The 26,474-nt window shown below is 47.1% G+C and overlaps 1 protein-coding gene and 1 long non-coding RNA gene across 9 annotated transcripts in view; one reads left to right on the forward strand and one right to left on the reverse strand.

Annotated features, from left to right (window-relative positions):
• The window catches only part of bahcc1a (BAH domain and coiled-coil containing 1a), a 46,452-nt gene extending 26,670 nt beyond the window's left edge, over positions 1-19,782 (forward strand). For 2 of the 6 annotated variants that reach the window (XM_088357869.1, XM_088357868.1), the window contains exons 4-29: positions 2,386-2,511; positions 2,701-5,139; positions 5,713-5,827; positions 5,925-6,124; positions 6,206-6,367; positions 6,603-6,874; positions 6,955-7,300; positions 7,745-8,674; positions 9,631-9,800; positions 9,880-10,016; positions 10,098-10,208; positions 12,121-12,235; positions 12,490-12,703; positions 12,791-12,967; positions 13,687-13,860; positions 13,971-14,251; positions 14,376-14,447; positions 14,524-14,656; positions 14,738-14,858; positions 15,046-15,121; positions 15,701-15,809; positions 15,890-16,003; positions 16,078-16,224; positions 16,318-17,549; positions 17,614-17,850; positions 17,921-19,782. In XM_088357869.1, the coding sequence (XP_088213995.1) occupies positions 2,386-2,511; positions 2,701-5,139; positions 5,713-5,827; positions 5,925-6,124; positions 6,206-6,367; positions 6,603-6,874; positions 6,955-7,300; positions 7,745-8,674; positions 9,631-9,800; positions 9,880-10,016; positions 10,098-10,208; positions 12,121-12,235; positions 12,490-12,703; positions 12,791-12,967; positions 13,687-13,860; positions 13,971-14,251; positions 14,376-14,447; positions 14,524-14,656; positions 14,738-14,858; positions 15,046-15,121; positions 15,701-15,809; positions 15,890-16,003; positions 16,078-16,224; positions 16,318-17,549; positions 17,614-17,850; positions 17,921-18,130 (8,420 nt within the window). In that variant the 3' untranslated portion in view covers positions 18,131-19,782. The remainder of the gene's footprint in view (positions 1-2,385; positions 2,512-2,700; positions 5,140-5,712; positions 5,828-5,924; positions 6,125-6,205; positions 6,368-6,602; positions 6,875-6,954; positions 7,301-7,744; positions 8,675-9,630; positions 9,801-9,879; positions 10,017-10,097; positions 10,209-12,120; positions 12,236-12,489; positions 12,704-12,790; positions 12,968-13,686; positions 13,861-13,970; positions 14,252-14,375; positions 14,448-14,523; positions 14,657-14,737; positions 14,859-15,045; positions 15,122-15,700; positions 15,810-15,889; positions 16,004-16,077; positions 16,225-16,317; positions 17,550-17,613; positions 17,851-17,920) is intronic. The other 4 variants (XM_088357870.1, XM_088357872.1, XM_088357873.1 and 1 more) reach the window with 4 other exon arrangements.
• LOC148384054 (uncharacterized) overlaps positions 1-26,474 on the reverse strand; it is a 102,201-nt gene that overhangs the window by 35,011 nt on the left and 40,716 nt on the right. The gene's annotated exons all lie outside the window — the stretch shown is intronic.

The raw sequence follows: 26,474 nt of genomic DNA on the forward strand, positions 1-26,474 counted from the left end.
AAACACTTAAGGGCTGATGTCATGATTTATTCAGCGCGTTTTCCAGCCTAATCCAAGCGTGGAAGCGGTTTTGCACTTTTATGTTTTTGTTCTTTGCTCTTCAAGTACAAACGTAAAAGGTGTAGAGGAGAAACAGGAAAAAAATCTGGCAAAATTTCGGGGAGCCTCGCAGGCTTCAGGCCAGCTGGATTGGATCCAAACAATAATCCGAACGCCACTCTCTTCACAGATGCCTCCACACACCTGTCTAATCCATTTTGGATTACTTTTGCCTTTCCATGCCTATCTTCAGTTGTCCATCTTTCCCGTATGTGAGCAGCAGCTCGTTTCCCCCTTTTGAGGGATTTAAAATGTCAAGCTAACCCCCCAAGTCGCCTCTGTTCCTCTCCTGCCTCTTTAATTCTCCCGAGCTGGTTTGCATCCTTTCCTTTCAATTAGTCAGACCTGGAGAGATGCATCGCCACGTAGCCCCTCCCCCCGCCAAACAGTTTTCATTTTCTCTCCTCCCTTTCGGTGTCTTGATTCACTATGCCCTTTTTTTGTCTTCGTCATTCAGTTCCTCTCAAACCACCAAGCTGTGAGAAATACCTTTTCGAGCCCCTCCCGGGTTCTGTTAGTTCTGCCTCCCGCTCTGCCCGCTAAAAACGAGGGCACGCTTAGCGAAATCCCCTCTGTGGCTGCTGACTTGTTTATTGTGGAGAGAGAGAAAGAAAGCGAAGCCGCTGTGCAGTCAGCAGACAGCGCTAACACCCTTCTTGCGTGGCCTGCAGCAAGAGCAGTAGCATCTTCCCTTGTCCAGACCAGATTAATGGCTGAATGGGCGACGCTGTGCCCGGCAGAACCCCCCTCCCCACACGCGGAGGGCATGCTGAAACGGAGCGGGCTGGCATTATCGGGCACAGCCAGACCACACTGTGAAAAGGGATTACGCCATCAATCGTCACACTCACTCTCCCCCAAAAAAAAGAACGAAAGAAAAAAAGCTCGGATAAAGACTCGCCAAGCAGCTCGCTCTGTATTTCTCTTTTTTTTCAACAAAAGGATTCCCCCCTTTCTTACTCCGTGGATAAATTGGCATAAATTTGGGTGCTTATTAATCATGACGGCAAAGATTGAGAATGAGACAAATGGGGATGAGGAGAAAGAGTGGAGGGGTTAAAAAAAAAAAAAGAGGTGAAGGAAAGTGAGGGTAATTATCACCCTGGTGCCCTCGGTGGAAAGCATCCCCCTCCTGTGTTATTGTTTGCCCTCTTGGCGCATTTCATTAATTAAGACGGGTTGGGCAAAGAGGCCTCTGCTCGGAGCCGAGGTCATTTAGCCCACCACAACACTCCTCCCTTTCCAGAGCCACCACAAGCACTGTCGCCATTGTTCCCGAGAGCTAAAAGTGAGACATCTAACACTGCTGAGAGGGAAGGGAAAAAAAAAAGAAAAAGAAAAAAGAAAAGCACGCCGCCGCCGCCACACACACGTACACACACAAAGCCAAGTGAACTGCATCTGCGCTTTCCAGGATCGGGCCGCACACTTGCCAACACAAATACATCTGGCTTTCATTTAGCTTGTACAACCCATGTTTCCCTCCCTGTTCACTCCCCACCCCCCTTCTTCCTCCCATCCTCCATTCACCTGTGCGCTATGTTTCAAGATGAGGATGGTCGTAACAATGTGACAGCCTCACCTGTCAATCAATGTTTGCAACAAAGTCTTTATTATTACACAGGAAAGATTTGGCGCAAACTATAGCAGGTCAACACATCAGGAAATTTTCATCAAGTTTCTGATAATTCCTGAATCTGGATTTCTCCTTGATTGTTCAAGAAAGGGGGTGGTCTCAAGAGACTTTTTTTTTTTGTTCCAAAGTATCTGTTGAGTGGTTGTTTTCAATCAGCAGCATTGGTCCAGTGGAAATTCCGAACTGAAGAACCCTTTTGGATTTAAAAAGGGAACCATTTTAAATTCCAGTTGCCTTTGACTCAACTTTAGTGGATTTAAGTCCCCTGAAGGGCACAGCAATAAGAGGATCACACTGAATCCAAGAGACGGTCTAGGTCAAAATATGGCAATAAACAGAACGTGAAGTCTTTACAATCAGATGGACAAAGGTGTCACGGACGTTTCTGGGAGAATGAAAGACAAATAGCCATATGTTGAAGAGACATCGCAATCATCCCCAAGCCCGAGCTTATCGTGTATTGTCTGCATTCTAAATTCAAGCGGGAAAGGCAAACATGACAGGCGGAGCCACTACTTATTTGCGTATGAACACCAGCAGCTGCATGGGACCTGGAGGATTATGGAGAGTTTGTGTGGATAAGTGCATCATGGTGCTTACTGGCCCGTCTTATCTGCTATCTGTGCCCCATTCTGTGCTATCTATTTCAGCCGCTGCGGGGTATCCTCGATTCTCAGGGAGTCTGGCCCACACTTTTCTTCCTATGAGCCACTTGGATCACCATGCCAACGGCGGAGTTCTCTATGGTCAACACCGTTTCTATGACACCCAAAAAGGTGAGCCGCGGATGATTAGAATGTAATCAGACAGAAGTAATAAGTAAATTGAATCCATAAAACATTGTATGGCCTAATCCGTTATGGGTATTTATAAACGAATGCCCAGGGACATGATTGGTGAGATGAATAATGTAATTCTAGAAAATCTCTTTTTCATTTGATTTGTGTTTGCTCTCTTTGTCGCAGAGAACTTCTACATTCGAGGTCTCCCGTCACAGCCTCCTCTCATCTCGACTAATCACAGTCTGCCACCGATGTCCAGGGCGGGCTCGGGACTCTCCCAGGGGCCTTGCAGCAGAGAAAGAGATCCAGGTGGTGGAGCGCTTCTGCTCAAGGGTCTCAAAGAGGGAGCGGTGGAGAGGGGAGTTGGACCAGTCAAAGACAAGGAGAGGTCGAATAGCAAACAGGAGGCGAAGGAAAGACAGCAACAGCAACATCAACAGCAGCAGCAGCAACAACAGCAGCAGCAGCAGCAGCAACAGCAGCAACAGCAGCAGCAGCAGCAGCAGCAGCAGCAGCAGCAGCAGCAGCAACCGCAGCACCACAGCCACCAATCTGCCCTGCCCGCACACCACCATCACCACCATTCTCACTCCCATCAGCAGCACCCACACTATCCCCACCATCCACTGCCCCTGGAGGAAGTTAACAGCCGGGCCCTGGAAAGGCACAAGGCGTCACTCCCAATGGAATACAGCAAGGACCCACAAATCATGGGCAAGCCATTAAGCGCTTGTTTGCACAATGGCAAGATGCAAAATGGAGAGAGCGCAAATGTGGCTGGGCCCAAGACCTCCATGTCTAGTTGTGGAGGGGAGGGCACACCATTGGGAACTATTGCAGGTGGAGGGAACGGTCACGGCAGACATATGAGCTCCAACGGAAACAGCCGCTGCACCAAAGAAGGGATAAGTGGGGAGATGCGAATTAGCGAACAGCCCTCAGACTGCCTCGAAAGGGGGCAGGCGCCGCTTCACCACTCTTTGTCTTACTCCGTAGCCCCACCCTTACAATTGGGCTCCACTGGAGGGGCGCACACCCACCCACACCCGCACACTCACCCCCATACGCATGCACACCCAGGAGGCTTCCACTGCCTTCAGCTTCACCCAAGCCACCCGCACCATCCACACCCTTCCCACCATGCTCACCACCACCCAGAATTCTTCTGTCCACCCGCTCCTGCCCCACTAAGTAACCCCGCCTCACACGACAGGGGGCAAGCAAATGCGGGGCGGGAACCTAAAGTCACAGGGCCTACATTTGTGCCATCTGTGGCAGACGCAGGGGAGAAACATGGTGGGCCATTCCAACTCGGGAACCCCGACTGCCAGATTGTAGGCAGTGGAGGGGGGACTACCAAGGACAAAAATATGGTAAAAAATGCAGGTGGTGGACACCACGGTAGTTGGCATAGAAAACAGCAGCAGCAACAACAACAACAACAACAACAACAACAACAACAGCAGCAGCAGCAGCAGCAGCAGCAGCAGCAGCAACAACAGCACACGTATAGAAAAACAGAGAAGGCTCCAGACTGGATGCAGTCGCATCACCACCATCTCCAAGCCTCTCAGCTTCCTCCACCTATCCAACAACAACCACAACAACAACCTCCACAACCCCAGAAGCAGCACCAAGTTGTCCGCTCACGCAGTGTTGAGTGTGTAAACAGTGCTGTTGACATGGACATGTTCCGATCCTCATTGCCCCAGGGACCCAAAACTGGACACACTGTCCCGCATTCTGTCAACACTTCACCTTATAGAGACTGTTCCCATTCAGGACCCCCAGCAAATTCCTCCGCACTTGGAAACAAAAATATGAGTCAGCATAGCGCTTCTGCCGGGAGCTGCTCCTTACAGAGAGATGGCCAAAAAGTGGCCAGGATTCGCCACCAGCAGCACGGGCGACCTGGTCCGGATGCTCCGTCTCCGGGTGACCTCAACCAGGGGACGGTGCAGGAGATGAAAAGAAAAATTGACATGTCGGCTTATGGTTACAGTGGCAACGGTGGGCGGCAGCACCACCAGCAGCAGCCCCCTGTGCCGCAATGGGCCATGAGACCTCCTCACCACATGGCACACAATGAGGAGGACCAGAGAAAGTCCTACATGGAGTTAGGAAGCAGTACTATGCAACATTCGCAGCAACAGCAGCAGAGAATAAATCCGCCTCCTCAGCCAACGACTGCATCTTCAGTCAGTCAGCAACAGCAGCAGCAGCCACAGCAACAACCTGACAGCCAAGGCTCAACCCGGGGAGAGAGCAGTGCCATGAAAAGCTTACTCAAGTATAGCAACCAGCAGCAGCCACAGCTCCTTTCGCAGAAAACCCCCTTCGGTGGTCTCGGGAGCCTGAAATCGGGGCCTGCGGGGGGGAGCTGCGCCCTTCAGATTAACAAACAGACTCTACCATCAAGGAAGGGCCCAGTCAGTGACAACGAGCGTCCCGATTACAGTGGACGACATCGGGACATCGGTGAAGCGGGCCACGGGGAAGGCGAGGTGCGGCAACCGCCGGTTGGTATCGCGGTCGCCGTGGCAAGACAAAGGGAACCGTCGTGTCATTCGTCAGACGGCCATTCCGGCAGCAGACATGGCAGAGTGCAGCCGACCGTGAAAGGTGAAGTCAAATGTCAACTCCTTCATCGGTAGAACCAGCTCAAAATATAGTTGCGTCGGGCCTTTTAGCCGTTAGTACCCTTTTAGTTGGAATCGTTTTTATGATCTTATGGGGTTTGTAAATGATTTTCTCCCATTGTGGTTATGGACTAACAACTTGATTCAGACATTCATCTTCCTAATAGCCCATATAGAAGCTTGCTAAAGCAGCAATTAGAAACATTTCAAACGACAAGCGTTCATACTGACATAATTTACATAAGGACCGCATACAAGCAAAGGCAGTTGTTCCAAATGAAGGAAAATCAAGTGGAACAGCCGGAAAGAAAATATTACATCTAATTTACATCTAAAGTGCAGTCAAATCAGTCTTTGAAAAAGCCACGGTCACTGTGCACCACTCCCCCTGCTGCTTATTGGCTGGAATAGTCTTGCGCGGAAATATTACGTACCAAGTCTCTTGTGGGTTAAGTTGGTGTTTTTAAAAAAGCTGAGCCACCAGAGAATTTGTCCTCTCCTTGACACACAAGGCTGAACAGAGCTAGTTAATTGTAAGCTAATGTTTGTCTCTCAGGACCAGCCCACACCATGTATCCCTCAGATCCGACGACGGAGCAGGAGAGAAAAATGATGAGCGGGGAACAGATAGGTCTGACGTGTTTGGACAGGGATCGAGACGCATATCTCAGGTAAACCACTTCAAGGCATTTACTTGAGAGATTAAATTTGCATTGTTCGATGATTTGCGATCCCCTATGTTTACCTTTCCCTGATATCCCGACACAGAGATAATAAGGAAAGGGTGGAGTTTTCCAGGATTCATCCCTCCAACAGCTGCCACGGGGACCTCACGTCTCATCTCATGGTCCCAGGCGGGACTTCCCTCCAATCTGGCCAATTAGCAGACCCTGCTGCACATTCTGCTCACCACCATTGGATGCCAAGAACTGGAAGCCCATCCCTTTGGATGACAGGACACTCTTATGGTAAAATCGCCAGATTATTATAGAGTTCATTTTAGGTATCACGGATCGATTCGATACAGAGTCCCCATTCTCTATTTAAAGCAGGTATAGGTCATACCGCCCTGCACCAGAATCTTCCCCCTGGTTTCTCCGCAGCCATGCCAGGCCCTTTGCAACCGGTCCTGCCTCTGCCTCAGGATCCCTCTGCTCAGTTGGTGGTCCTACCCACGGATGCCCCTACTCATCCGGCATCCCACCACCTCGGTATGTCCTAATAAGGCCCTTTTCATCTCTCGCCGAGTCAGAAACATCACACATCATGACTTTTAGTCCATCTTCACTTAAAAGTCCAGTTTGTCTTAAGGTAAATTATTTAAAAAATTAATCTGGTAAAGATGACTAAGAGTAAATACAATACGTTAGGCTATCAGATATTGAAACGGAAATGTCTTTTTAGTTTTAAGAACCCCCATTTGTCTCACTCTCCTGTTCTCATTAGATGTAATGGAACAGCAAGGACTTTGGCCCCCAGTGTACGGCGCCCGGGGCCCACCCTCCCACATGCAGCATCCCACAGTATACTCTCGATCCCAGTTTCTACGGCAACAGGAGCTTTACGCTCTCCAGCAGCATCAACAGCTTCAGCATCAGCACCAAAGCCACCAGTCGCAGCAAGCGCACGCGCAGCCTCATCAACCACAGCAGCAGCAGCAACAACACAAAGCTGTGCACGGCATGGACATGCAACACCAAGCCCCTCATAATCCTCAGGTGACCGGAAACAAATTTGAGCAACTATGAGCAAATAATCAGTTCAAGCTTTTCCTAATGCCTTGTCTAAACCCCAATAGATGCAGAAAAGGGGCGTTGAACCCTCTGTTGACCTGGAGGAACTTCTTCCAAAACCAAGGACATCAAAACCGTCCAAGCCCTACTCCTATAACCCTCCCCAAAGGAACACCTCCCCTGCTGGAGCCTGCACAGCTCTCTTGTCCCCTTGCTGCCAGTCCCCTTCAATGCACCCGCATTCAAAAAGCACTCCCTCAACACCGTGCCGGGCTCCCAGCCCAGCTGTTACGGCCCCCCACTCACCTACCATGAGTCCGGCCCCATCCCAGATGCCCAAGGAGGCCGATCCCCAGGTTAAGCGAGGGGAGGGCCAGCCCCCACAAAATTATCCAGAATCTTTGGAGCCTGGTAAGCAGAATGTGTCAAAAGGATTTACAACTAAAGTCGTTAGTGCATGCAGGATTTGATGTGAGACAGGCATCATCTTTACAAGGTCGAATTCAAGCACTTTTTAAGTACTTGTGAGGATTTTTTTCAGCACATTAAAGATGTGGTAAATTATATATTTAGATAGAAGCTTTATATATTTTTCTTTTATCAGTTACAAAAAGTGTCATCCAGCAGAGTGCAAAACTTTGTCAAGGCCAAACAATCCTAATTTGAATCTGCAGTTTTCCTTTTTTAAAATCACTAAAAGAGGTAAAAAATTCCAGGTTTTTGCATAACTGCTCCTAAAAGTTTTGTGGAATTTGCAGATTTGGTAGTAATCCTGTTCACAAACAAACAAACTGATAAGATCATAACCCTCTTGGCGCGGTTACTGAAATAATTGAAATCTCTTTCTCCCCAAAGACTTGCCTCCTGGATACACATACTCTGCCGTCACGATTGGCTACAGGAACGGGCCTTCTCCCCAGAACATTCAGCTTGCAGAACCAGCCGACCTGGAAGCAATCCAATCTGAGCCTTCCGAGCATGCTCCGCAGACTCTTTCTAGCCTTGGGGAAGGGCTTGACTGCCAAGCGGTGGTCAGGCCTCTCTCTGAGCCACTTGAACCTAAGGAAATGGATCAGGGAGATGAGGGGGGCATCCTTGAGCGAGTCCTGGACCAAAGAGAGGAGGTGGAGGCCACAGCGGTTACAGTAGCCAACTATGTATCAAGGGAGAACGAGGCGGAGACGCAGGGGGCTTCCGAGGAAGAGGTGCTCGTCTGCCCCCCTGCTGACAGCCCGCTGTGCGAGGCTGCTTCCTGTCCAGTGGTGCCCCTGTGCACGGATCAAGCAGAAAGGCCAGAGACTGTCATCACCTTGGAGGACGATGAGCCTATGGGTGAGGAGAGCCAGGTGGAGCCTGCTATGTCAGAAGAGCACACACCCGGCCCGGGCACCACCGTGGAGCTTGACGCTACGACGCCGGCAGCCCCGCTGGAACAATGCGTGGAAGAATTCAAGGACTGCAAGCAGAAGCAGCAAGGGAACATGCTGGTGGCTGACAAGGCCCCATTGGAGATGGCATGTCTTTCCCCTGTAGCGGCGTCCGTCCCCAGCCCAAGCCAGGCGACGTCTGCTGAATCCCACAAACCTCTTGTGCCGTGCTACTGGAGCCTTGAGCTGCTCATCGCTGCTGCTTTCTGCACAGACGTCCCCCCGTTCCCCTTGCTTCCTTTCAACTCTACACCGGCGGTCCCGTCACAGAGCAACCCCTGCCAGGGAATGGAGCTGCTCAGTGAGGTGGCCGACCTGGAGCTACAACAGAAGAGGCACCGCAGTGGGGAAAGCAGAGGTAAGGAAACCATTTTTCTGGTAACCAATCACTCAACTACATTTTCCCACAGAGACCACCTCCCACTTCCCCCTCAGGGCTAGCCTCCGTTGCTCTGTGCTCACTCCTAGGTTCTTCGCTCTTCTTCTCCATCTCTAGAGCCTCTGGTGAAATCTCCCGAGGGAAATCCTCTGCATGCTTGCTTGTCGTTCCTTACTTTGGTGTGCTAAAGGCAGTTTTATTTCCTAAAAGGCTGCTCTCACGATGCAAAGGCCTCTGGAGGGAGAGAGACGAAAGTAGCAGGACAGGGTCGAACCCTGTAAGAGAGGGTGTTCACCTCTTTCTTTCCCATATATTCTCTTCCTCGGGGAACAATGTTATTTGAGCCACACGCGCACTTGCGTAGGTTTCATTCACTCGGCGGTCGCTTCCCATCACTTCAGATGTCACAAAATGTAAAGGGTCCCCACAAGGCATCTATCTCAGTAAACGTGTTAACACTGAACAGATATCCATCGTTATACAGTAAAAGAAACCCAATGATTGTTCCACCACCTCCCCGTACACAACACTACCCCCTAGCCTGTGCGTAATCACAAATGCAGTCAATGTTTTCAGCACCCTGGAGCATTGCCTTGCTAATTAGAACCCATTGTTTCAAAGTGCCTTTAAAAGCTTCCTTGTTTTCCAAAGCGCCATGTGTTTTTATATCATTCAAGCAAAGGATGTTTTGTGTTTACCACAGCGTCCTAATGCATTTAACAGCTCCCAAAAGGGACCTCGATTAAAAAAAAAAAAGGTTTCATCCACTGATTTCGGAGTCAGTGAGGCGCTTGTGATGAAGCACTGTTGACAGCTTAGGGAAGCGGTGCAATGTTTCAAAGTCATGGCAAGTCTATCAAAATGTGTGGGACAACAAGACAATTCATTAGGCTTTAAATTTTCATCATGAGCATCAACCATGTCTTTTTCCACAGAGGAGGAGTTGTTGATGTTTGACCTCCACAGCCTGGCAACTCTAGCGACAGCCCGATTACTGGAGACGAGTCCACAGGCAGGCAACGCTACGTGTTCGGGTCGACAGTTCCCAGTTCGCAAGACCTTCAACTTGCGAAGAAAATGTAGCTGGACGCCACGCAATGAACCAGTAAGAGTATCATTTTGCTGTCAACACCCTCAAAGCTCTTATTTGGGTTAATGTTAAAGAGACAATGGATACTTTCCAGGTGTGCCAAACCAAAGGCAGCATGGAAACGATGGACGGTCCCGAGCTCGAGATGCGTGTCAAGTTGGCCGAGCTTCAACGTCACTATAAAGAGAAGCAAAGGGAGCTGGCCAAACTCCAGAGGAAACACGATCATCAGTAAGCGGGATACGCCTTTCCGACTATTTATACCCATTTTTCCTACTCACAACATCATCATTTTGACGTGTGCTCAAACAGAAAAGAGGAAACGCCACGTAGCCCAGCACGAAGAGGACCGGGACGACCCAGGAAGAAGAAGCCCATCCTCACAACGAGCTCAGTGTCATCTGAGGGCCAAAGAAAAGTCAAGTGCGTTAAGTTTTAGTCCCGCCATCTCTCCTACTGCCTTTCGCTGGCGTTAAACAAAAGGGAGAAGTCAATCGAACCATTCAAGAAAGTCCATTTAATCCTCAACGTCGGTGTTAATTCTATAACGACATAACTGTGTCAGCTGTGCTCATGGCTATTCGCAGAATATTTATGTTAGGACATACCTACAAAATCTACCCATTAGGTTTCAACTTGGTATTATTGGAGCTTGGCTGGGGGCGGGGCTAACAGGCAGACGATGTAATTAGAGTACTGTGAATTCTCTGGTAATCTTCCCCTGTGCAAGGAATGTGACACCTCACTGTCATATGGGCTCAATGGGTCAACGTGGGTCACGAAGGATAACACGATGGCCGTGTTCAGTTCTACAGATTGAATCCCACGCATGCAAATGGCCACGAGGCAAGGCCATTTGAGTACAGTAAAAAATGAAATGAAATATGTTACTAAAATAAATATAGGTTAGTAATTCTTCAAATAGTGACCTCTGCTCACATGAACATCTATATATAAAAACAATATTTACGATGAGGAAAGGGATTTTGACTCTAAATATAACTATTACATGGTGGTCATTCCAAATAGTGTTGTTCCCGCTAAGGCAGAAGAATTGGGAAATCAAATACCGTCAGGCTTGGGTTAGTTGTGTCACGCTTTTTTCTCGTGGTTTCCGGGCAACGACAGTGCCCCGAGCTGCCCTTCTACAATGTCACCTCCACTCTTCTTTCAACCGTATCGCCCCTGCCCCCTCACCAGGCCATTGCTGACGCCAGAGGAGGGGGACGCTGATGCCGGGTGACAGTGACGCCCAAGTGAAAGGGTAACGGGGCCAAGGCCCTGCAGCAAGGTGCATTGGGGGAAGGGTGGCCCGCCACCGAACATGCTGTTGGGGTTGGCGGGTGTTTTGCAAGCTGTAGCACGGGCTAGTCACTCACCGTGTACAAGTCATAGCTAGTTGTCATATTTGGGTGTCACGACCCAGGGCAACGGGTCAATCAGGACAGAGGCTGAAGCTACATCACTGGTGTTCTTTGTGCTATAGTAGCAAATCTTTTAACATCAGCTAATCAATTGGGAAAGCGAACCCAAAAGTCTTTGCCATGTTTAGCGGCGGACGGCAGAATCATTCTTGCAGGCAAGTTGCACTTTACCGTCATTCTCCAGATAGTCTGTTGGCAGACCCCACCGCACAACAACCCCAGTCATTGTATTCTCTTAAGGATTGTTCAAGGCTGAATTCCGATGATGAGATAAAAGGGTCTGCTTACTCGGCCATATTTTTACTGAGGAAAAAAATATGAAGAAGATGTCATTCTAACCGCTTGCAGGGATGGATTATTGAAATGAGTCTCAGTGGACATTTGACATTGCTCCAATCTGATCTCTGACAACTTGAAATTAAAGATGGGAGAAATTCTCAACCCATTCACTAGATTTTTAGCGGTTGCCGAATTGTACACTGCGCATACACTATATATACTTTTGCAATATATTTTTTGAAGTGGTTGACTTGTGTTGCTTCTTTAGCGCTGGTGAAAGGATCCAAAATGACAATGCAATTGGAGATCTATAATTTTTTTCCACTGAAAACAATAGCGCTAAATATAAATATCCTTCCAAGCACTTGCCAAAACTTTTCAATGCTAGGTCACATGCTGTGTGCATTCCCGTGTGCCGATCTCTCTTCAAACACAGCTTTCTTGTGAGATGGCCAATTTTTCCTCACAGTCCTGTACAGATCCCAGGCTGTCCTTCTACTTTTATGTTGCTCTGCCTCAGACATAGCAAAGTTATTAGATGATTTAACTCTTTTTCCTTGTGATGTCCTCGCTCCCCTCAAACCACTGCGATTCTTGTCTAATGAATTCATCTCCCTTGTTTTGACTGACAGGCCGATGGTGACGGGGCATTCCCTGACGCCTGAGGAGCTCGGAGGGGGAGGAGACAGCCAGAGAAGGAAGAAGAGGCTGTCTTGTCGAGCCTTTGAACAACTTGGAAGCACACAGGTCAGGATCTCATTGTCCGCTATTCTTAAGTTCGCCACGCAACTCCGAATGAAAGAGGCCACGGTTGCATTTAAAATACGACTTTGTTGAGCTCTGTTTCTAATTAAATACAATCGACATGAGTCGAAACCCGAGCACTTGATGTTAATGCATTTTACACCTGGGCACTTAATATTCTGTTTCAGCTTTTATAGTCAATTTTTTTTTTTTTGCTGTAGCTTTAACTAGGTCTCACTGTCCCTCTTCTGCTGTAGCAGATAAAAGCGCAAGGTTGCAAAAAAGGTGGTCCTCAAAGTGTTCTGGGCTCAAAGATGGCTGCCGATGTGGCACAGCTCAAACAGAAGAGCCAGGCGAAAAAGAGTCTCTCAGGGATGCGCTACAGGGACAAGGAGGTTTCACCGTGCAACTCAAAGCATGGACACCGGAGCCAGGGCAACAGACGAGAGTCTGGGGGACACAGCGACACAGGTACATGCTTTGCGATTATTTCACCCGTCAAACTAATTGTAAGGTCGAGCAAAGCTAGATCTCAGAAGGATTGTCGAACTCTCTCAGCAGCAAGTGTGGACAGTTGCCCCCAGGAGAGCTGGGCTGGGGAAGGGCACCGCGGATCTAAAAAAGAGACACATGGTTCTGCTCATCATAGCAAGACCAGAGTGAGGGTTCACCGTGGACAAAGACGGGAGTCACTGGGAGACAGTTCGAATCCTGAAAGTGACTCCTCGGAACAAGGTAAGATGAGAATATTTGGCAGTCATTCAAAACCAAACTTTTTATTGATACACACTTCACAGATGTATTCTATTAAGTGATATTAGATAATGCAAAACACACACAACTACCTTCCACCTCTTGATCCAAAGTGACAAGCACATAACAGCCAACCATTCTGGTTTAAGAGCGGTTGAACTCAAAAGGAACCGCCGTAAACCTCGAGATCAGAGGAATGCCGATGCATGATATTCAGTGCCACACTCTAGTGAGTCTTAAAATCCGCAAATCACTCTGAAGGCAACCAGATGTGGGTGAAAAGGTGAGGAACACCTTGTGTGGAAGACAAGGTGCGCATGGACATTTTGACACTAGCCTTGTTGGCTGATTCCGCGCTACATGTGCAGCTGCGGACACTTGCCTCTGAGAGGCTTTGACAGCCCTGGAGACGGAGAGACTGGTTGGCTCAAGGAGAGCAATGTGACAAACACACACACAGACACACACACACACACTCACTGTTGTTTTCCGGCTCTGTTGCATGTGGCTTCACACCAGGAAATATCATCAAGGCAAAGCACTTCATACATCATTTCAATGAACAGTTCAATGTTTACTCGACTGCTAATGAAGTGTTTGTGAAATAATGGAGACATTCAAGATAATCACAGTTCAGCAAGGCATTTGATAAAACATTCTAACCCCAAAAACGCATGCTCTGTATTCTCGGTTCCCATCAGGAGAGGAAGAGGAGGAAGGCAGTAATGATAGTGATGAAGGTCAAGACCTAAGAGCACAACCGCCAAGAGATGTGACTTCTTGCTCTTCTGTGACCGGTCCAAGTCCTTCGTCCATTGTAAAACTGGAGGCCAATCAGAAAGCCAGGAACAAAAAACAGAGACAGGAGCTTTATGGTAAGAGTGACAGTTGTTTGATTTATAAGGAATCTTCACGAGAAGCATCTGTTTTGCGTTTCTCTTCGTGGCTTGTTAACGGTGTCTGTTTCTGCAATTGAACCGCATAGGCTCCCATACTCTTTCTGGCGCGGAGGGTGAGGTCAAAGTACGAAAGAAGAACCCCGGTAGACTGAGCCCGGCCAGTGCGGTCAAAACCCGCTTTGAGGACCACAACGCAAGGGGGGTTGGCGGACCGCGAGCACCCAGGCCCAAGGAGCCTCGGTGGGGAAGCCACAGCAACCGGGGCAACCGTTTCCGACGTAGCATGGGGCTGCCAACGTTTCCGACAACGAGCGAGAGGTTAAAGAAGGCCACGCGGAAAAGTACCATCTTGAGAGGAACAATTAAGGTTAGCAAGAAGTCATTCTCATAGATGTGCAAGAAAATATCGTAGACTAATTACATTTGTGCATAAAGATTTTCATAATTTATCCCAAAATCTTAATTACCCCCCCCATCATCTTGTCTATTAGCGGAGAAATAGCTGGGCCCCGGTGCCAAAGACTGAGGACGGAAGCAGAGGCAGAAGAGCCAAAGAGCACCAGGTACCAGAAGCAGTCACCTTATTTAAATGCAAAATGAATTCCAACATTTGTCTATTTTGACCTTGATGATCCACAGACAAAAGGCCGAGCAGTTAGTCGACTGTTGGAAAGCTTTGCGGCCGATGAGGGCTTTCAGATGAATAGCAGCAGCTTCTCCGAAGAGGACGACGACGAGGACAACAGTGATTCGGGCAAAAAGAACCCTGAAGGTAAACCAAATTACAAACCACATCATGTGGCAATTTTGAAGGGATGCGAAATTATTCATTGGGATGTTTTGCGTTTTTCAGTTGCAGTTCCTAATTGTGTCTTGACCAAAGAACTCTTAACGGACGGACTGAAGATTCTGGTCTCAAAGGAAGATGAGCTTCTTTACGCTGCCAGGATCCACACTATGGATTTCCCAGATATGTAAGCACACAAACAGTCTGTTTTTTGACTATCCTGGGAAAATTGTATTTATTTATTTTTAAGAAAATTGACATTTGTGAGTGACTGCAATTGAAGTATTGGTCATGTATTACCATTATTATTTATTGTTAGTTTTGTATTCATTTCAAGGATATCAAGCCTAATAAACACGCATTTTTGTTCCCAGATTTAGTGTCACAATTGACGGGGAAAGGGGAAACCGGGCAAAGATCTATTCATTGGAGCAACTGCTTCGGGAAGCTGTAAGTTTATCTCCAACTGTCATGACTTGAGACTGTAGTACATACTTCAGTTGATGCGGGGTTAGGAACAATAGTTCCATATATTGGACCCGCTTTACTCACAGTGGCCTGAGATAACTAGCAAGATCCTTTGTTGGACGTTAAGAGAGATCATCAACAAATTTCCCCGAGCGCCTTCTTGCACACGCTTGCACACACATCCACGCCTCATCTTTCAAAAGGGTCTCTCGTCATGGCAACAGTAAATGAAAGCAACCTGAAAGAGCCCCCAGTGAGAGGCGGATGTTAGGGCTGCCTGTATTGTTGGAAGGAGGATCTGGCAACCGGCAATCACAAGCTCTCTATTCAGGCCTTCTTTGGTATTACTCAGCAAGTCAGGCTTTAACTACATCCAGGCTTCCGTTGCTTTCAGCCCTGACTGGCAGATTGGCATGACACGCAGTAAGCAACCGCTTACAATTGCGGCACACTGGATGCTCATGAACTTGGTTTCAGTTTGCTCAAACTGTTTCAACATGTGTGTCTGGTATTTTGGACAGCTTGTAACAAACCATAATGACATTTTCATCCGGGTATCAGGTCCTCGATGTACGCCCCGAGTCAGAAGCTATGCTAGGCGAAGGAACCAGGGTGTGCGCTTACTGGAGTGAACGTTCACGCTGCTTGTACCCAGGCTATGTTCGCAGAGGTGAGACGTCAACCTCAATTTCTAGTATCTTGCACATCCCAAATATTCACTCCAACAAATTTCACGTTTATCTCTTGCAGGGATTTCAACCGATGAGGCGAGGCCAGGAGTAATGGTAGAGTTTGACGACGGGGACCGAGGGAAGATTTCTGTACCAAACATCCGCCTCCTACCACCGGGATATCAAATACACTGTAAGTGTCCGCCTTTTTAAGATATTTATCTGTAAATAAATGCTAATAATTGAAATCAATATATACTTCCTAAGGTGAGGAGACATCTCCTGCTGCATATGGACCCAGCGGGAGTCAGGTCAAGAAAAGCTCCAGTTTCAATAATATAGCCAATGATAGATTCAACACTGTCAGTATGGTCAAAAACAACCAACCGCTAACTCTCCCAAAAAGAAGACCAGGTAAGATTTTTTTTCATCCTGCAAATAAAACACTATATTTGTCCTAATTTTCAAGAAAGCTGGATAATGACACCGCAAAATTTTTCATCCTAGGGAGACCAAAGGGATCTGGGAAAAAACAAAAGCAACAGCTGGCTGAAAATGCCAATAAAAATTCTTCCCTCTTTGTGGCATGGCCTTCATTGACGAGCACCAGGAAGAGGACGTCCCACAATCTATTTCAGCTCAATGGGACACCGAGAAAGGCCTTGAGATTGAGGGAGGATGACTCATTTGCCTTGACTCCCATCCAACCGCTTGCCTCCACCCAATCCAAAGGGCTTTTCAGCAGTAGCTCCTTTGAGGTGGACTCCTTTAGTAGCATTGCAAATGGCTACTCCTCTTTCTGTACCAAGTCCACAGGATCACGTCCAGATTCATCTGTCGGTCCAAAAAGTGGAATTTACGGACAGAAACGCAGACAAGACGAATTGGTTGCACCCAGGGTGAAGAAGTCTAGTCAGGAGTTTCTGGTCAAATTAGATCACGAAGGAGTAACTTCCCCAAAGACCAAGAACAGCAAGGCTCTGCTGCTGCGAGGCGGCTCTTCCAGTCTGAGTGGAATGCCCAAGACGGAGGGTTACTCACCTCCGGTCCTTCTTGTTAAAGACAACAAAAAGGGTGACAACTCGAGGGTAGAACTTCTCCTGAAAGGAACCACGCCCCAAAGAAAGCCTTCATTGCTTCTAGGAGAATATGGAGACTTGGGCTTCAGTTCGCACCGAGAGTGTCATAGCTCCTACTCTGATATGGATGATGAAGAGGAGGAAGAGCAAGAGAGGAAAAGGGCTGCACTTAGGTTAGCTTCAGGGGGTCTAAGGACAGCTGGACATTTCCTCTCTCATCTTGCAGTTTCATCCTCATCTTCTGGTTCATCCAGCTCCTCTTCATCAGGCTCAATATCAAGCTCCAGCTTATGTTCCTCTGACAACGACTCGTCCTACAGCTCAGAGGATGAGGAAAGTTCGACACTAATGCTACAGAACTGCCTGTCTTCTCACCGAGGACTCCTCCAACCTAGTGAAGCCTCCACGTCCTCACGGCAACATTCGTTTGTGGCCAAAGCCTTGGCTGTTTCCAATACCAAAGGACCGCTTGATGAACACGTCTCCAACAGTAAATCTCTTAAGAGGAAAGACTGCGACAGTTCCATCTCTAAGTCATCGAGAGAATTTGTCAAGAAACCGAGAATGCTACCAGATGACATTTCATGTATACCGAGGCCCAAGATGTCCACATTCCTTGCGGGACGCCAGATGTGGAGATGGTCTGGCAGCCCTACACAGGTGAGGATATTATCGGTTTCAGCGCTTGTCAAGAAAGATTGCTGACATGTCCGGATTTCCACAGAGGCGGGGCCTAAAAGGTAAGGCCAAGAAGCTTTTCTACAAGGGCATCGTGAGAGGAAAAGAAGCAGTGAAAGTGGGAGACTGTGCCGTGTTCCTCTCAGCTGGGCGCCCCAACCTACCATACATTGGTAAAATTGAAAACTTCTGGGAGTCTTGGACATCTAGCATGGTGGTCAAAGTTAAGTGGTTCTACCACCCTGAAGAGACCAAACAAGGAAAAAGGCAGCGAGACGGCAAGGTAAGCAGACGTTTGTTCTGCCGGAATATGTTAGTTTTGCTCTGACTAACCTCAAACCTCTCCCAACCAGCATGCCCTGTACCAGTCATGTCATGAGGATGAAAATGATGTCCAGACAATCTCTCATAAGTGCCAGGTCGTGAGTCAAGAGGAATATGAGAGTCTGACACGCAATCAGAAGCCGAACAGTACCGTGCCAGATTTGTATTACCTGGCCGGGACTTATGACCCCACCACTGGTCAGCTGGTCACTGCTGAAGGGGTTTCGATCTTGTGCTGAACCTCTATGAGGAAACTACTGAAGAATTCCTCTGCCGGAAATATCAAAGTCCAATACTTTACAAAGAAGCCCCACTCTAGCCTTGTAAAGTGATGTGTTGCTTGGCTTCGGGCCGTCTGAGACTACACACTGGAGACTACTGATGTCTAACCTACGTGGAAGACTTCAAAAACTTGGACCATTTAAGTAAAACGGCTGAACTCTGGGTCTTCCTTTGCATCACAGCCATCAATAAAACTGGCGTTTTATCGGTCTAACGGTTTGATAAACCTGGCTTCTATCACGTGTCACCGAAACGAAGCTGGGCAAGGCCGTCGCGGTCTCTATAGGACCAATTCGATGAAGGTAGCCTTACCTGAACCAAGAAGTGAAAGCGAGCGAGACTCGGGACTCTCCCAAAGCCTCGTCATTCCAGGGAAGTTGACGACGTGTAAAGTCGATGTCTGTAAATATTTTGAAATGGATCCAAATCAAGCCATACACTTCAGTACCTCTCGCCTGTCTTCAGTGTTCAGGTGTACAGATTGTACAGATGGAATATTGTATCGTTGTCTGTTGTCGATATGTACATAAAAGCTATTTTATACGGGATTATATTGTACATATGAGATGTATCTTTCCATGTTTGCAATTGATTTATTTTTATATGTGTATAGATTGTTGTTGTTGTTATTTTTTGCTTTCTTTCTTTTGCTTTGGGAACTCATTTTTGAAGATGTTAGCGTTGCACTGCTTATGCCCTGCTGAGACGGAAACAGACAGAGCACAAAGAGAGAAGGATATGGTGGATAACCGGGCAAGACTCGCTCTCTGAGAGATTCTGAGTCGTCCTGTTTTAAAAAAAGGTCAAGTGGCTTTTTTGTAAATGTTATTTTTTTTTTTTTTAACCTATCATTTTTTATTTATGTCCTTCTCAACTGATTTTTAAGGCAGACCCCAGCGGACTGCAATCATAGATAATAATTTAAGATATGAATGACATTTGAGTCATCACTAATCATGTCCATACAAATGAATTTAGAACAAGACTGGCTCTTCTAACAATGTGCTACATCCTAAAAAACATACCAAAGTGGCTTTAATATCTTGATTTGAATTTATCGTATCGCAAAGCACCTGTATCGAATTTGAATCGGAAATTACTGATCGGAAATATTCCTCCGCTGTGTGTTTTGGCTCTGCTTGTGACTTCTCGCAGTTTTAAAAGCCCACCAGGGAGCGTGAGCATGAACGTCCAGGTACTGACAAAATATGAGATTGAGCATTCAAAAATGTTACTTCCATTTGAATATCATGTCGATTTTGTACAGTACGCGCACATACTCGATAGTAACTGTGAAGGACAATCAGATTCACAAAGCAATGGACTAAGTTCATTTCAGTTTATTTAATTTGTGCCAAGTCCCTTTTGTCTACATTAGTCTTGTTTTATATGCAATCCTGACTCTTGTATTGACAAAAGTTTATTTTGTTCGCCAACACTATTTATTTTCACGTCAACGTTGCTGTTTGTCCAAGAGCGCTTTATGAGAATGTGACAGTTTTTCAAAAATGGGTGTGATGTCGCATTTTGCATTTCTTAAATAAAAGTGGTCTTCTAGAGGCCAAACAGTGAAAAGAAATAAAAACACTGGATTGTTCTCGTCCACAAACATCTACGAATTACGTCTGTGATTTTTGGCTGCGCTCTCGTCAACGCATCGCGACGCGGAAGAATTTGAGGTTACATTTGGAGAACACTTATCAGACCTTCGCCTGCCAAATTTTATTTGTTGTGCTAAGTCTTTCTGTGTAAGTGTCTCGGGCTGAGCCGAGTTTGGGCGAGCGTGGAGTTCCATGGTAAATAGACAGATCTGTCACAGCATCAGATAAAGCCTTCTGGCTTTAACTGCCAAGCTCTGTAAATATGATGGCGCCTGATTCAGAGATACAGTCGATGCACATTTAAGCGGGAGCGCACTCTTGCCAGGCTACAAAAAGAAGGCGGAGCCATAGAAAAACCAGATTTAAAAAAAATTTGACTCGATATAAAATGTAAAGGAAATGATCACAAATGATTCGATAGAAATTTTAAATATCCGCATCCATCCCTGTCAGCTTTGCCAACGCTTATCTCTGTTAATAGTGAATGAACCGCTGACAGGGCCCGAAGGAGAAACAATATGGGTCAATGACTTTGTCTGCGGGCCCACGGGTGTTTTTGGAGCAGCATCGCCACCACCCATCCCCCCCACCGCCAACGCCCTCACCAGGGGTTAATGGCGACATCAGTCATCTCCAACAACAGCCCAGTGAACACAAACAAGGCTGTTTGCTACCACAACCTTTTGTGTTGACGATGGCCGCCGCCCCGTGTCCGAGTCACGGCCCTTTGCTGTCTCAGCAGCGTGCGGGCAGGAGGGGGGAGATTAGGACAAGGGGGTCCGAGTATGATGAGGTTAACATTCTTTGTTTGGAGAAGGACTTGCCTCATTACCTCGCCATGCTTTGAGATACACAGTCAAGATAGGAAAGGTCTGCCTTCTAATTTGGAAAATGTGGGTTGGAAGGGACGCAACCGCTCAACGGATATTCGTGGGAAAGCCAAGGTCGCTTGACTGTTACCTATTGTGATATACCATGTATTTTTTTTTTTTTTTTACTGCCTCCTCTCCGGATTAGCTTGCTCAGTATCCAGACGACGTTGCTCAGTGTCAACAGGAGGAATACTTTCTTGCCAAAATATCTGCACCTCATAAATGTCTCGCCCTCTGCTTGACCCTGTCTGGCCTCTGACTGTGAAGGGGGTTGAGGTTGAGCAGGGGACAGACAGCCTGGTGTGCATTAGTCGGTTTGGATGCGTGGATAAAGGTGAGGGGGGGCTGGTAAACGTAGCTGAGGTAAGGTCCTGGGTTTTAACAAGATGCTGGCTCTCCCGGCAGGAAAAAACATATCAATCAAATACCGAGTGCCCTTTCTTAAAGGGCACTAAAGCCCCGCTCATTCATTGTTAAGCATATCAATTATAAAGCAATAGAACGGAACCTCATCATATTGCGAGCCCTACTTTAGTTATACCGTGATGGATGTAAAGTCCAGCCGGAAAAAGTCAGACGTTCCTGAAGTTGAAAATTTTACAGGATACAGAATCTTCATTTTTGCTGAGACGTTATGACACTTTCAAAGAGTGAATTGCAACCAAAAGGTAGAATTGGATCTTGCCGTTATAAAAACGATAGCGTGCCAACAGCCACAGTTGTTATCTCAGCAGTCCAATAAGCCAGTACAGTAATGGCAAGTAAAGTTACAACCTGTCATAAAAGGGGTCAGGTGGCGGACAACTGGAAAATCTCATGAGTAACGACTTTGCTCTTTGTAAGAGGGGACACGTAAAAAGCGGTGCGGCGGATCCCAGTTTGGTTCTCGTACGCAGTTGTAATTTGAAAAGAACCGCTTCAATCTGGAAATGTAATTCACGCCGCGAATTACCGAATCACCTATTTTCCCATGTCGTGGTGTTTTGTGCATTCTCGTGTTGACAACCCCAAACCCAGTCTCAGGTGTTTACCCCCTTTCAGCAGCTTTGGCCATCTCATCTCTGTTTACGTTGCTCTTCTCTGCTATTGACTCTGCGCTGACTTGCTCTGCTGCACGGCGCTCCAAACAGCTGTTCCATTATAACGAGAGCGGGCGCTTCAACCACAATGCTCTGCCGCACGAGCTCTCGTCGACAGCCATTACCGCTGCCACCGCGATGATTGCCTGCCTTGGCTGGCACGGACGCAAAAGTCATAAAGCTTAGAGTCTCCGGCAATGCCAAGAGCGTTCTGGATAAAGTCAGCCAGGGAAACCGTCAGAGGAGCTTGTCAAACCACGATGAAAATTGACCAAGGTCTGCTTTTGATTAGGTTTTTTTTTTTTTTGTGGCGATATAGCCTCAAAATTATATCCCAATATCTTTCTGGATATTTGTTGACTTAAGAGGCACACATTACCAGCTGCAAGGATTAGTATGACCGTACTCCATGACGGCACGATTTTCCTTAAATTTAGTTTCAGTTTGTATTGCCAGTTTTCGTGGTTACATTGCACACTGACATGTTCTCGTTCTGATATCGGGAAATACAGATCAAGATACCGATTATCCGGTATGTCACTTTTATGTACAGTATCCCTTGGGCTATTTTGGTCAGCACCATGAAACTCTTGGGAGGTTTTTTTTTTTTTTTGGAGGGGGGGGGTTGTTTTTCCTGTTGGCATGCACAGCTGGTGCTGAGTCAGGCGACAGGAAACCTGTCCAAAAGGCCACCAAACAGCCCCAGGCAGCCTGTGGACTGCTGCAAGGCAAACTACTTGGCTGCAAGGACAAGAGACACGGTGCATAAATTAATATGCAACTGCCGATGCTTTGGAGGGGCTGCATGTTGTTACGTATACTGGATATGAAACCAGAAACAGGTGACGATAATTTCTTGAGGCACAACTCGGCTGCGATCTAAACTCCGACATGAAATCAGCTCGTTAACGCGGCATTTTTCGGCTCAATCTCGATCTTTTTAGCTAAGTGGTGACCTGATACAATAAAAGTAGACGTGGCGGCTGAGAGACACATCTGCATGTTAAAAAGTAACAGTTTGAGCAGATTATAAAATCCAGACTCCGTTAGTTGCCAAAAAAAACACACATCTGTGTTCCTCACTACTTTTAAAAATACACAATCTCTCGGGATAGAAGGTGTTCGTAAGCCTCGTGACTGGCACTTGGACAACTTATTAACATGAGTTGAAGCCCCTGGGCCGCTAAGCCGGGCTTTGATCAGACATTTTGGAGACGCTGCGCTATTGCTTCAAACAAATCCATTGGGGCTAGATTCCAAAGAAACTCATCAAGCATCAAGTGTACGTACTCGAGGATGCAGGACACAGCTATAAATGTACCTTTCTTTTCAACAACGAGGAGGAGCTCAAGAGATTATACACGTGAGGACACAGCAAGCATGGGCAACACTGAGATCATCCGACACACCTCTGCAACCTTGCCAGAGGCGAATCCCAAATGCTCTTCTGTGATAACAGTTATGTACAGAAAACCAATTTTGTCTTATATCCTCTCTTGAATTTCCGCGACGTCAACCCGTCAGTGGGGGAGACACTGAGTGAATGAATCACGGAGAAAGACAAGGTGGGCTGAGAGCCCGCGGCTGAACAGTCGGGGTCAAAGGCAAGAAAAGAGAAAAAGAAAGAAAATGAAAGCTAAATGGAGCAATTCAGTCGGCAGAGGCAAACAGTGAATTCACCTGAGGGTAGTCTCGTATATTGTTTGTGTCTCCATGGAGACCGGACTTCCTGAGTGCACACTTTGATGGGAGCCGACTGTTGACCGACTAGCCTGCCCGGCGATTGATTTCCCCACAATGTTCTTGACCAGATGGGGACAAAAAGCAGCCCTGTGGTTAGGCCTACCTGCCTGCTGCTGTAAACTGAAATGATGCGGCGGGCGGGGAACTAAATGGTAAATGACACCGTGGCTTTCTGCCATTACCTTTAAGATACTCAACGTGACTAAGCTCATTTACACGGTAACAGAACTAACCACCCAGGTCGGAATTGATCCAAATGAGCTCTGCCTGGTAAATTGACCTTGATCTGGTCAAACTGGCCTACGAATTGCCCGGTATGACATGTGCAGCATAATAATGGCTACAGGTTGTCATCAAATTATCTGGCACAGCATTTTGGAGTCAAACTGGTGACTCATTACAACATCCTCAGCTGCTACCATTCCTTCACCAAGTCAGACTAGCTTCGAAAGTAGTGAATTTCGGCTTAAAGATTTAAAACAGATACCATCTTATTATTATCGGTGTCTTAGATCTACGGTCTAGCTTCCGCATTCAAGGCTTTTCCATCATCTCTGAACTTCCTCTGCTATCTTGACCATCGGAACCAGATCAGACAACTCAAGCGAGCCTTCATCTGCGGTCCAGCGTTCGGTGTCGGCTTACAAGGCCCAGTCGGTACGCACGGCACATTATGGAAGTTTTAATAGGTGATCAGAGCAGCTGCTGCCAGCTCGGCGTTGATTTACCGTGGCTAAGAGAGGGCTTAATGACTATAGAAGCAGACAGTTCTTAACCCTTTGATGTGCTTCGGATAATGTAATAGGATCAGGTAGCCCCCTTGGGAAAGTTGCATGTACGCTCGTGAAAATGAGCGCATACGAGCCCCCGCCGCCGCTTTTGGAATCCAATTACACAATCGAAAAACTCCTTAATAAGAGAGCTCCGCCCCTTTCGGTTGACTTAGAACAACACTTGGCTTGAACTGACGGTCAAAGCGTTTGACACGCTTGTAACGGCCATGCACCGGCATGTAAACACACTCAAATCCAAATCCATGCACGCTTGTGTTTCTTGCTGACAGGTGCTCGAGGAAATAAAAGCTGATCCGGTACAAACTGCTCGGGCGGGCTTAGCACTTCGACAGAACACCATTGGAGCGCTTGTCCAGAAGCTAGCGCTATTTGGATCATGCAAAATCCATCGCAAGGGCTCAAGAGCACATTTTCCGAAGTTCATTTGAGCTTTCCACTGACGATGGTCACTCTCCTCTTGGTTTCGTAAACTCTGAACAAGTTTATTACACCGTGTACAATCATCTGTCTCATTTTTCAAATATTTCACATCACAGGATTAAAAAGCCATCAGAAAATCTGTTTTTTGATACCTTTGGTTGGAAAATGGATCAAACTGTCTTTACATGGCACTTTAGAAGCATTCATCATGCAACAATTGACAATCGTTGCCAACCGGCTGTTCGCCCCAATATAAACTTGGAGCCTGGGGCCCATTAACAAATTCAGGAATTACAGCTCAATTGTCCAACGGCTCTTGGTCTGCCAGGATAGAATCAAAAACAGATGGAATCTTCAATAAAAAAGTGTCCATTATTACAGTAAGGATGTCTCCCAGAAGATCACGAATTACAGCAAAGCAGATACAGGGACCGTGAACGATGTTGGGCTTGGAGCAGCAGCCAAGTGTCTACCCACCAATGCCAAGTGAGTCGGCGCCAGGCACTTCCTGTTGTAAACACGCACAACCCACATTTCGAGTTGGTGGGGGGACAACCGGGGGGACGAAGACATGTCCCCAATGAAACAAATGTGTTCAATTTGTTCAGACATGCGTCAGTAGTCTGTTTGAGGGGAGTGTCGGGACAAATGGCATCGCTGGTGGGAGACGGGTTTGAATGTGTTTGCGACTAAACGGGAGAAGCTCCCACGACGTTCTGTATTCCGTTCCTTGTGTGGTTACCTGAAGCTACCACGGTCTGGATTGTTTCATCAATATTTTAAGAGTTATGGTTCAAGTTCAATGTCCAAGTTACGCTAAACAAACATGACCTGTCTGACGGAACCACTGACCAGCTGAAGTTTTCAGGGGGGGGGGGGGGGGGTATCACGAGTGTTCTGTAATGCCAAGCCACTGCATTCATTCACTTGAGTGTGTATAAATCACTCACCGTTACAATCTGTCCGTGTGGGAATGCAGTAAAACGTGAGGACGGGCAAATAACGTGCCAAGTATGTTTGGCAGAGCTTTATGTGCAACCATTAAGTAGCCCAACCAACATGTGGAGGCACGCCGTACATAAATTACAACGTACATCAGCCTGGACTTTGGAGTCCGGAGAGGGAATTGCCATAAAGGCCGAGGATGTCCCATTTACCGTGTTCGGGAATTTAACAGACCACGTTGTTTCTCGCTGGGCTGCGTGTGTTATTACACGAAAATGTGAATACAATGTGAACGAGAATTTTATCAGCGGTATCTCAATTGGCTGCCAGAACCGGCCTTCAAAACACGTACTTGGGCACCGGCAGAGAAGTGTTGACAGCCTTGGATTATGAATGTATTGTTTGGAGCAGATGACTGACAACAAAAGAAAACATTTGCACTGAATTGAGGCTGAATGAAGCGTGAAGGTCAAAACCGGGCGGCGAAATCCACTATTAGAGTATAACGGATTTGAATGCAGAATGAAAAGGCGTTGCTTCATGCTTTATCGTGACTCCAAACTAAAATGTGTTGCAGTTTTGGTTTGGAACTTTGGAACTGACTGTGGTTACGTTCCAAGTGTCCACTGTGTGAAAGAGAATTTGTAATTATGGTCTACCATCATTTTCTCCCTCTCAGTCTGGATGACCAATGCTGCGTCTTGACTTGCAAAGAAAGGGGAGGGGGCGAGTGGGGTTTAACGGGTTTGGCCGGTTCTGAAGACAAATGACAGCCAACAAAACAAATGTGCAATTACAAGCGAGAATTAAAAGGCTTGACATTTAGCAAGGCTCATTTATATGGCCG

Source organism: Syngnathus floridae, chromosome 17 (assembly GCF_059516105.1).
Source record: "Syngnathus floridae isolate MCC-2025c chromosome 17, RoL_Sflo_1.0, whole genome shotgun sequence".
Taxonomy (NCBI): Eukaryota; Metazoa; Chordata; class Actinopteri; order Syngnathiformes; family Syngnathidae; genus Syngnathus; species Syngnathus floridae.